The 11,595-nt window shown below is 40.3% G+C and overlaps 1 protein-coding gene across 6 annotated transcripts in view; it reads right to left on the bottom strand.

Moving 5' to 3' along the window:
* Positions 1-3,003: 3,003 nt before the first annotated feature.
* LOC113642159 (putative autophagy-related protein 11) overlaps positions 3,004-11,595 on the bottom strand; it is an 18,965-nt gene continuing 10,373 nt past the window's right edge. For 4 of the 6 annotated variants that reach the window (XM_047801402.1, XM_047801400.1, XM_047801403.1 and 1 more), the window contains 4 exons: positions 10,257-10,337; positions 9,908-10,036; positions 4,326-4,409; positions 3,004-4,159 (listed from right to left, as the gene is read on the bottom strand). In XM_047801402.1, the coding sequence (XP_047657358.1) occupies positions 4,124-4,159; positions 4,326-4,409; positions 9,908-10,036; positions 10,257-10,337 (330 nt within the window). In that variant the 3' untranslated portion in view covers positions 3,004-4,123. Of the gene's footprint in view, positions 4,160-4,325; positions 4,410-9,907; positions 10,037-10,256; positions 10,338-10,638; positions 11,370-11,595 lie in introns of those variants that run through there. The other 2 variants (XM_047801404.1, XM_047801405.1) reach the window with 2 other exon arrangements.

The following is an 11,595-nucleotide window of genomic DNA, read 5'->3' as shown; positions in this document are numbered from 1 at the left end:
GCCCAACTGAGACATGGAAACCATAAATCAGTAAATAAAGTCACTGAACAGGACAGTGATTTGTATGAGGATATTCTCACTGTTGGTGTACAGTAGCAAACCCAGAGACTGTAAACAAAAACAAGAAAGACAAGGAAAAGCAAACACAGCTGTACGCAGGGATGCTTAAGGGAAAGGATCTTGTGAAATATCAAATTGACTTTGGGGTTATTGTAATGTAATGTACATTTATACTCAAATTTGTTATTTTTGCGATTTAAAAAATGTGAAAAATGCACTGCCTGTGTTTTGGTATTTAAATGGGTAACAAACATGCTCAAAGCCTCATGACTCTGAAGGAATTGGAATTGAGTCCTTCCCCCCACCCATGCAAGTGTCCCTTTCCATTTTTTTTAGGTACTTTACCGTACCTTGATTTTTTTGTGTGAAATGCATGTTCAACAAGTGCTGGCTTCATCCTTAAATAGGGGCCACCTGATGCACACCTGTTTTTTTCACAAAATTGATGACCTCAGAGATTGAATGCCACACTGCTATTTTTTAACACACCCCTTTCAACTAATTGCCCAATTGCACAGCCTTACTAGCATGCATATCATGAATGCTGGGTCTTGTTTGTTTTCTGAGAATCTACTGCACCTACTGGTAACTTGTTTTCCATGTAGCAATAAAAATATACTAAAAACCTGGATTATTCTGGTTAGTCACATTGTACTGCTATTATTTTGAACAATACTGTGTGTGTATACACACACACACACACACACTATACTATATATATATATATATATATATATATATAATATATATATAGACAGGCAACACATAATACTTCCCATAAGCTTGTGCTCTAGTACATCTGGTCAAATGCACATTATTTGAGGACAACATCCTCCTCATCAATACACAATTGTCAGACTGTATATTTATAATCACACCTTCCAGTGTTGTAGTAGTAGTAGTAGTAGTAGTAGTAGTAGTAGTAGTAGTAGTAGCCTTTATTGTCACTGGTCACAGGTACCAGCGAAATTAGCCATCAACCTGTCAATACATACAATATGACATGGGGGAGGGACAGGACAGGAAGACAGGGAATTGAAAAGAAATACAGCATAACATGAGGGAAGGGAGGAGAAAAAAAACAATGCCCAGACTATGGTCCTGTCGTGAGTACAGTGTGGGAACAGGAAAAACACCTCAGCGAAATAAGCACATAAACAGTACGCCATAAACACATGACTTGCAACAGGGGAGGGGAGAGGGGGGTGGAGGTAATCCAGCACAGGCAAGCAGCCATCAGGTCCTGCAGCCTTTATCTTCGGGGCTGGTCACAGACCCACTTGTCAGACTGGTGGAACAAAGCGGCAAAGGTGTGGGGTGGGAGGTGAGTGCATATCTTCATATATGTGCATGTGTGTGTGTATGTATGTAAGTGTGTAGGCCTGGAGAGTTGTTGCTCCCGGCATCAAATCTCGGTGCCTCAGTGTCATAGCAATACACAACAAGTTGCCATGGAGACAGCCTTGATCAGGTCTCAGACAGAGTCAACAATCAGCAGGTGTCTGTGGAAGTGGGGGGAGGAATGCAAGAGAGTCCCGCTGCAGTGCTTTTCCAGGGGAATTGTTGTTCCAGCAGCAGCCTTCGCCGAGGCCAGTGCTGGTTGAGGGGAGCCGAAAGCAGATAAGATTGGGATTGTTTGGTCTTGGGGCGAGTAGACGCATTCCAATTTATGCGACTACTCTTTTAGTCCATTCTAATCTCCAAATCGATTAATTTTCCTTTCCAAAGCAGTGAACTGCTCCGTGATGTTAACCAAAGAAGTATCCAAAGCAGTGAGCCTCAATGTGATGTTATCCATATTGTGGTTAATAGTCCCAGCCTCAGTGCTGACCGCTCTGCCCACTGCATCAACCATGATGGGCAGCCTTGGGAGGTTTTGGACAGCTGTCACCGTTTTCGCATTTTCTTGATCAACCAGGGCAATGCCTAATCCAATCAGCTGAACTCCTGTTATCATGGTTCCGAATAGGTAGATATCTTCAACGTCCTCCACGGAAAGAGGCGCCAGACACACGACCCGCCACCTCTCACACGCGTCCATCGTATAGCCAGCTGCGACTTTCCGGCAGGGCAGTCAGGTTCCCCCGAACCCAAGCTTCTCGTCAAGAAGATGGTGTCAATTGCGTTGAGAGACCAGTTTATCAAATCCATGATATTTTTTAGTTTGGAGAGCAGTGCAGAGAGAGTCTCTCAAAGTATAAGACAATATACGAGACGAGAGGAGCAAAGCAGGGAAAGTAAGGGGGAGGAGAGGGAGAGAAAATACGACCGCCTTCATTGAGGCCAAAAGAGAAAAGCCCAAAGTGTGTCACCCAAATGAGGATGAAATTCACTTTTGTCTGGCTCACTATAGTCACCTCAGGCTTGTTCATTTGGGGATAAATACAAACACATTTAAATATATCTAATATTAATTAGATTAATCTTTATGCTAAAGCTTTTGCATTATGTTCATGTTCTATAAAGCTGCTTTGAGACAATGTCCATTGTTAAAAAGTACTATACAAATAAAATTAAATTGAATTTATTTTATGGTTTAAACCGTGAGGCACTGGGTTCAGTTTGGGGGTTTCCTTCATAAGGTTTGGGTTACATTCTTAAGGTTTAAAAAAAAATTATTTTTTGCCCTCTCTCTCTTTCTGACACATAATCTCTTATGCATTCTCTCTCGCACTCAACAACAGTGGGCTGAACATACTGCCCTGAGGGGGCCCAGTGATCAGTGTATTGGTGATTCATAATGCAGTTTGGCTGTTGCATGATTTCTGTACTGTATTAATGTCTGGCTCTCACATGGAAAATCTGAGAATAGCACTATATTGAGTCTGAAGTAGCCACTGCATGCTACTGCCCCACCACCATCTTGGAAACAATTCTACATCTTAGATGCATATTCAATAAATAAGAATTAATTCATTAAAATAGCTGTAATTGAAAAAAAAATGAGGCAAATATTAAGCAGTTTAATGGATTAAATTTGTTACATCTGATAAACCCATGGATGAATTGATTATAACGGCACAAATTTAATCAAATGTAGCCATGTCTTTTACAATTTTTTTATCAGTGTCTAACAAGTGCTCATGATGAAGGCATTGAATTGTAGTTGGTGTTCAGTGTCACTCTTCTTCATGATCCTAACCTTCAAGTTTAGTGATTAACACCTGGAAATAGTTTTGTGTGTGTATATGCCAAGACTTTTCTGTCGTATGACAATGATATAGTACTTACTGTACCCAATGTAAACATCACTAAGGTTCCTTTTTCTCTACGTGCCTCGGTAGACTCAAGATATCGCTCTTAATTTTTTCTTCTATTGTGGTGATGGTGACCATTCCATCACTGCTGAGAACTCCTGGCCCAAATTGCCCTCCTGACAGTGTGATGACTGAGGAGCATGAGTACATCATGTTCATCACTATATCTAGAAGTTTTTTATTAGTCTGGACTGCATGCCACCTGTGAACTCTTGCATCACATCTCGGTGCATTCACAGGTAGATCTTGATGCTTTTAGGTCTGTTTAATTCCTCTCAAGGGTTTATGTCACCACACATGCATATCAGTCTGCATGGGAAAATCTGTTATAAGAAGTTACTCAAAACATTAAAAGCCGACTACCTTGCTATGGATTTGATGGAGGCCTAACATCTAACAGTAGGACATATTGCTCTAGTGTATATTGCTCTGTGCAACTCTGTGTGGTTGGCACAGGGTTCCACTCTACATACAGCTTGCAGAACCTGCAGTTTGCCCCAAGTTTCTGGACTGCTCTTGCAGACCCCAGACAACAAATAACTAACAGAATAACACAGATTATCCAAAAGGTCCACCAAGAAAGGAGCCAATGCTCAGGTGCCCTCCGAAGGCCATATGCCACCCTGGAGCTACAGACACTTACAGCTGAGCTCTCAGGAGACCAGTTCGCCCACATGTGGCTGATCTGTCTTGGTCCCTTATTGGCCCAAGTCCTCCTCTCAACTCACATTGTTGATTTATAGTAAGTACAATTACACTATTGTTTATCCAGGTGTTAAACACAGCCCTTGACAGTTATTTGTGGATCATGGGACTTCAGCTCCAAGATCTAAGCATTGTTTCTGTGGAAATAAAACAGATTTTATATAAAAAGGATGTCATATACAAGCTTAAATGTATTCTTTGAAATACCCAGAAAAATGGCAAGTGGTGCTTTACTACTGCATTTACTTTTCTGACACACAGCTGCCACCATGAACTTCAGCAGATATGATAATAACACCTTACCTTAAGTAGCTCCTGGCACTGTTGTAAAGTTTCCTCCATCTCTTTGTACTGCACCTTCAGGAGATTGTAATCCTCACGCTCTCGCTAAAACACAGCCATGAAGAAGAAGAGGTTACATTCTTACACTCATATATAAAAAGAAACCCACATCTTAAACTATAAATACACTTTTTAATTTGTTCAAGTACACCGAGTTGCTTGAAAGTTTGAGAAACCTATTTTTCTGCATAAATGACTCATCAGAATTTCACACAAGACCTAAAAGTAAACAAAGTGAACACAATCAAACAAATGAGCCAACAACATTATACTTCATTTAATTATTGAGAAAAATGATCCAGCATTACATGTCTGTGACCAAGACCAAGATGGAGGTGCGAGTACATCGCGAGGCTCAGGGTCTCTCCATGATCTGCAATTTTGCTGCCTTTCTGTTGCTTATCTCGGGTCTGTTCGTGGCTATACATCGTTCACCCAACATGAGCTTTTGGATATTGGTTTGTGACTACCCGACTGTTTTAGGGACAATCTTCAACTCCTTCCTGAGATAGCCAGAACACCCGAGTCTGCTCACTCATGGAAGTGCTCGCAGGCGGCGTCGAGACCGTAAACAAAGGCGGGGGAAGCATGGTGGAGTGAAAGCTAGGCTAAAGCTAACACCACACCGGCTCTCTTTACCCAGCATCTTTCTCGCCAATGTTTGGATCACTGGTAACACAATGGAGGAGATTCGACTCAGCATCACTCTCAACAGGAACTGGTTGAACTGCAATGTGATGGTTTTCACAGAACATGCCTGCACGCGGCATTCCGGACAACGCTATTGAGCTAGCGGCATGACACACACGGATAGACATTAGATGGCTCCGGTAAGACCAGAGGTGGTGGATTGTGCATTTATGTTAACAAAGCTTGGTGGCACAAACTCTGTTATTGTTGGGGAGACATTGTTCAGCTAACCTGGAGTTTCTCATGGTTAAATGTAGACCGTTTTATCTACCAGGGGAGTTCACTTCACCATTATAACAGCAGCTTACATTCCCCCTGACTGATAGATAGATAATAGATGATAGATAGATAGATACGATAGATAGATAATATAGATGATAGATAGATAGATAGATAGATAGATAGATAGATAGAACTTTATTGTCATTGCATAGTACAGTACACAGCATGAAAATGCATTTTGACATCTACCAGAAGTGCAAAATGTAGCAGTCGTGCAAAAGTGCAGATAAATATATAGCATATTTACAGCAGGTGGTGTATATGAAAGTGTATACAGTAAATAAATATTACAGAATTCCAGAAATGGTTCTAAGTCTATGGCACTGAAGAGGAGTGTGCAGAGTGAGAGGTTACAAGATCACAAGATTATGGCTTTTCTAGGAGTTAGCAAGCTGAATAATCTACTATATATGATTATATATATATATATAATCAGTAATGATATAAAGATACAAAAAATAGTGCAGATGTAATGAGGAGTAAAAAAAAGAAAAAACTATGTAATATGTACATGTATTGCACAGATTTTATATACAGTGTTTTGTTTTTGTGTTTGCTTTGTAGTGATCTAGCGGTGTAGTGTAGAGTTCAATAGTGTGATGGTGGATGGAAAAAAAAGCTGTCCCTGAACCTGCTGGTGCTAATTTGCTATGAAGAACTTTATTGCAGCCATCAGTAAACAACAGACTGTTCATCCGGAAGCTGCATTTATTGTTGCGGGTGATATTTAAATCTCTCAGACTTAAAGGCAGTGCTCCCCAAATTTCACCAGCATGTTTCCTGTCACACCAGAGGGAACAAACCTTAGACCATGTATACACAAACATGGCTGGAACTTACATTGTGACCCCCCCTCCCCCCACACATACTGTAGGGACAGTCAGATCACCTTTCTTCTTTGTTCCTCACTCCCAAATATGCACCCCTCATCAAGCAAGTGAAGCCATCAGTGAGACCATCAAGGTCTGCCCACAGAAGCAGATTACACACTCCAGGAAAGGTTTCAACAACAACAGGCTGGAGAACATTGCATCTCAGGCCACCAATGACACTCACAACGGACATTGAGTGATTTACACCCACCTCTGTACTGGATTTCCAACAGTACCACCATAGCGACAGTGTTACTACTCAGAAACAGATCCATCACATACCCAAATCAGAAGCATGGATGAACAAGGAGGTGTGCCTCCTGTTGAAGGGCAACGCAATACTGCCTTCAGATCAGGTGAAGCACAGGCAGCTACAGCACATCCAGAGCTAACCTGAAGGGGGCATCAAAGAGGCCAAGCACTGGCTACAAAGTGGACGATAGAGGAGCATTTTTCCAACTCAACCCTCAATGCAATGTGGCAAAGGCATTCAGGTCATCAGCAATTGACAAAATCCCCACACTCCACCCCTGCTGCCACTGATGTCCTCTTCTTGAACGAGCTTAATGACTTTTAATGCTCGTTTTGAGAGGAGACAACAGAGAAACTGCCATCAAGCACAAACCCTCGGCTGACCACCCTCCAATCGTACTCTCCTCTACAGATGTCTGCAACGCACTGAGCCGGATCAGCATACACAAGGCGCTGGACCAGCAATATCCCTGTACTCCATGTACTCAGGACATGTGCTGAGCAGCTTGCTGGGGTCTTCATGGACATCTTCAACCGTCTCTTGCCCAAGCAGCTGTTCCCACTTTTTTTAAAATGCACCTCATTGTGCCAGCGCCAAAACACTCCAGCCCAGCATACCCAAACGACTACTGCACTGAACGACTCCCATTATCATGAAGGCTTTGAGTGGCTGGTCCTGGTGCACCTGAAGGACTCTCTGCCATCCACATTGCCATCCAATAGGGAGCACAGGAAGATGCAGTTTCAATGAGGGTGCACTCTGTGCTCACACCACTTGGACAATAAGAACACTTATGCACGTATGCTGTTTGTTGACTTCAGCTCAGCATTTAACAACCATCATTCCATCCAAGTTAATAGCCAAATTAGTAGATCTGGGCATTAACACCACAACTTGCAACTGGATTATGGACTTTCTGACCAACAGACCCCAGCAAGGTTCGATCAGGCTCATCTTCTCCAACATTTATCATACTCAACACTGGTGTACCACAGGGCTGTCTGGCTGATCCCTCTTCACCTACGACTGCAGGCCTGTGAATGGACCTCACCCCATCCTCAAGTTTGCAGATGACACTACAGTGATCGGTCTCATCACCAACAATGATGAGAATGCCTACAAGGAGGAGATCCAGCACCTAGCCCATGGTGCAATGACAATAACTTGCTCCTTAACACCTCCAAAACAAGGAGCTCATTATGGACTTCAGGAAAGAGACAGGAGACACACATGACAACATCTACATCAATGGGATGGCTGTTGAGCATGTTTCCAGTTTCAAGTTCCTGGGGGATCCACATCTCGGCGGGACCTGTCGTGGACTACCAACACCTCCAGCCTTGTCAAGAAGGCTCACCAGCGCCTATTTTTCCTGAAGACACTAAAGAAAATAAGCTTTCCTCAGATATCCTGGTGAACTTCTACCGCTGCGTGTTAGAAAGTATCCTCACCAGCTGTGTCACAGTCTGGTATGGGAGTTGCTCTGTTGCAGACCATAGGGCATTGCAGCGAGCAGTGAAAACTGCCCAGAGCATCACAGGGACTCCACTTCCTGCCATGGGGGACATCCACAAGAAACGCTGTCTGTGTCGAGCTCGCAGCATTCTTAAGGACTCCTCTCATTCCGCCCATAAACTGTTCTCACTTCTACCCTCCGGCAGGCATTTCAGGTGTCTCCGGACCAGGACCAGCCGACTAAAAAAACAGCCTTTTTCCTAGAGCTGTCTCTTTATTGAACTCTGCCACTCGCTGATCCTACTGTCCTTCACTCTACTACTACCTACCTCCACCCACACACACACACACGCACACACACACACATACACACACACCACACCTCACACTTCGTTATTGCACTAATGGTCTGTCTACACAAAAACTTATGATCACTTTGCTCATTTGCTTAGTTCTCAAACCACAATTCGTTATTTGCACACTTGCTCTTCTTTTTTTTGCATTGCTGCTCACCAATTGCCTTACATTGTATATACCCACCTGATTTCTATTCATGTTCATAGTACATATCCCCCTGTATAATTTAGTTTACAGTAACAGACATTTGTATATTATATTCATAGCACCCATATATATATATATATATATATATATATATATATATATATATATATATAAATATATATTATATATATATACTATATTATGTGAATATATCTATCTATAGTGTATATATATATACTACTATATATATATATATGTGTGTATATATATCTATATATAATATATCTATATATATAATATATATATATATATATATATATATATATATATATGGGTGCTATGATATAATATACAAATGTCTGTTACTGTAACTAAATGATACACATATATTGTATGTGTGTATATATATATATATTATATATATATATATATATATATATATATATATATATATATATATATATATATTCATTTGTATATTATATCAATTCATAGAACATACATACTGTATACTGTATCTGAAAATTACTGTTTATAGTAATAGCCATATATTTTGTTACAGCACATATCCTTCTGTAAATCTGTATATTATGTTCATAGTACACACACATCTGTAAATTCCTTCCATATTACCATTTTATTTAACTTATTTAAATCCTGTAAAAAACTGTATATACTGTACACTTACTACAACTGCACTCTGGTTAGACCTAAACTGCATTTCGTTGCCTGTACTTGTACATATGTAATGACAATAAAGTTGAATCTAATCTAATCTAATCTGTGACTTGCAAAAGTATATGAAATGAGTATATGATTTCAGCATCTGTTGTGACACCTTGTGCAGCAATAAACTGTAAGTAAAGTTTCTGGTAACTTGATCAGTTCTACACAAATGAAAAATGAAAAAACATGAAAAGGTCCTTTGTTCGTGCCACGATCCACTTCCACAAACACATGTCATAAACATCAGATATTGATATGTTGCCAAGACCTGATTGTCAAAACATTGTCTGAAAACAGATGGACTCTTGAAATTAAATACTAATCCTAGAGATTCACTTGCTTTTGTGGCTCACAGATCGATATATTATAATGGAAAATTTTCCTGCATAAAAACTTACCACATATAATAATTTGTTTGATTGTGTTCAATTTGTTTACGTTTACATTTCCAGCATTTAGCAGACGCCAAATACAGAGGGACTTAAATTATCTCCTTTTTTTTTTAATACAACTGAGAAATTGAGGGTTAAGGGACTTTCTCAGAGGCCCAACAGTGGCAGCTGGGTGGACCTGGGATCAAACTCACAACCTTCCGATTGGGAACCCAACACCTACCCACAAGGCCACCACACACAATTTTAGGACTTAGATCATATTTATACAGAATATATACATTTCTAAAGGGCTCACAAACTTTCATTGACACTTTATACTGCTTGTGGTGTAACTCATCATGCAGCACAAAGGGTTTTTGCACTCACCCTTGAAATCTCGTCACACTTCCTGTGTGTCTCAGTGAGCTCTTCCCCAAGATGCTCTTTATTCACATGAGATATCAGGTCAGACTTCTTGCTGTACAGCAGAGCATATTTCTCCTCAGCAACACTGACCTGAAATAACACCCAGCTTTATTGATTCTAAGCACACTGTTGAAGACTCCCTCATCAGAACAAACAATGCTTGATGGACAAAAGACCAAATGTCTAAACATCTACAGTGACAGTGTACATCTACACACACACACACACACACACACACACACACACACACACACACACACACACAAACACCATGTCATGGTTACATAAGAATATAAACGTAAATGCATACCATTAGTGAACCATGGTGTTGTTTTAATTCTTCATATTGAGCCTGCAGGATGCTGTAATCCTCACTCACTCGCACACGATCCTACAACACAGCAGTTAAGAAAATAAATAAGCTTCACATGTGCAATGAGACAATTCCAAAAGACTTTCTGCGTAACTAATTTGGAGACACATTTTCAAGTCTTTGCTTGGAAAATAATTTCAGTGTGCACTAATAAATTTCAGAGCTGTTGATATAGAACAATACCAATTTGTCTGTTGAAATTATTGTTCAGTGGCAGCTAGCTAGACTTAGTACCAACAAATTTAGAAATTAATGAACTTCATGTTTACAGATTTTTTGCAATTTTAAAGATAAATTGTTTAAGATAAATTAAAGACTCCATGCATTTTTCCCTGGCACTAATATGTTGTTTGTTTCTATATTTGTTTGACATGTTCACCACCCTTTCAGTGACTGATGGTTCCACTCCTTTGGGTACAAGGTTCCATGAGGTTTCTCATATGATTTTTCTATGGAAAAACCTAGCTGTCCAAACACCCATAGCTCTTATCTAATATTTACTAAAATATTGTAGACACTCCATAGTCATATTTCAATTTCTTAGGTTTTAGAAAATTTCTTGTGTCAGATGCATCAAAGGGAGAATCTTGTATCAAGTGACATGGCATTAAATTAAATCAGGTTTTCATGTTAACCTTTTTCAAATTCCATATGCAAAATTATGTCGACCTAGTGTCAACTGACTTCAACTCCGAGACACCAATTCTTTAAATTAATTGCAAACTATGTCTGTCATACAGATGAGTTTGTGAAGATTCTCAGTCATACAGGTGAGGTTATCTGGAAGCTGAGTCATGTCAATTAGACGTCTTTCTTTTTAGGTCAAAACATTTTTTCTACTCATCCAAGCAGCTTCTTTGGTCTGAGGGAAATTGGCAGGATTCCACCAATGGAAGAGGACAGCAACCTCAGCACCAGAAGCAGCTTTAGCCTGGACCAGAGCTGCACTTTTCTAGACTTGTGTCTTAACAGCACCTACTTCACTTACAGAGGTGACTTCTACAGAGTGAAAGACATTTGTGCCATGGGTTCTCCAGTTTTGTGTCCAACCTATACATGTCAAAAAGAAAGCACTCAACTGATTCCAAGGGATGGAGCCATTGGTTCAGATGTTAATGGTTGAAGGTCAATATCCAAGAAGTACAGGCCTTCACAGACCATATCAAAGCAACTGATAATAAAATCAAGTTTCAATGGTCAAGAAAACACCAAGAACAACAGGTTGGCTTTCCTGGACTGTGTATCTCTCATAGGGACTGATGGAAAAAATTTAAAT

This window comes from Tachysurus fulvidraco, chromosome 16, assembly GCF_022655615.1.
Source record: "Tachysurus fulvidraco isolate hzauxx_2018 chromosome 16, HZAU_PFXX_2.0, whole genome shotgun sequence".
Taxonomy (NCBI): Eukaryota; Metazoa; Chordata; class Actinopteri; order Siluriformes; family Bagridae; genus Tachysurus; species Tachysurus fulvidraco.
This window is presented reverse-complemented; position numbering and strand designations above follow the sequence as displayed.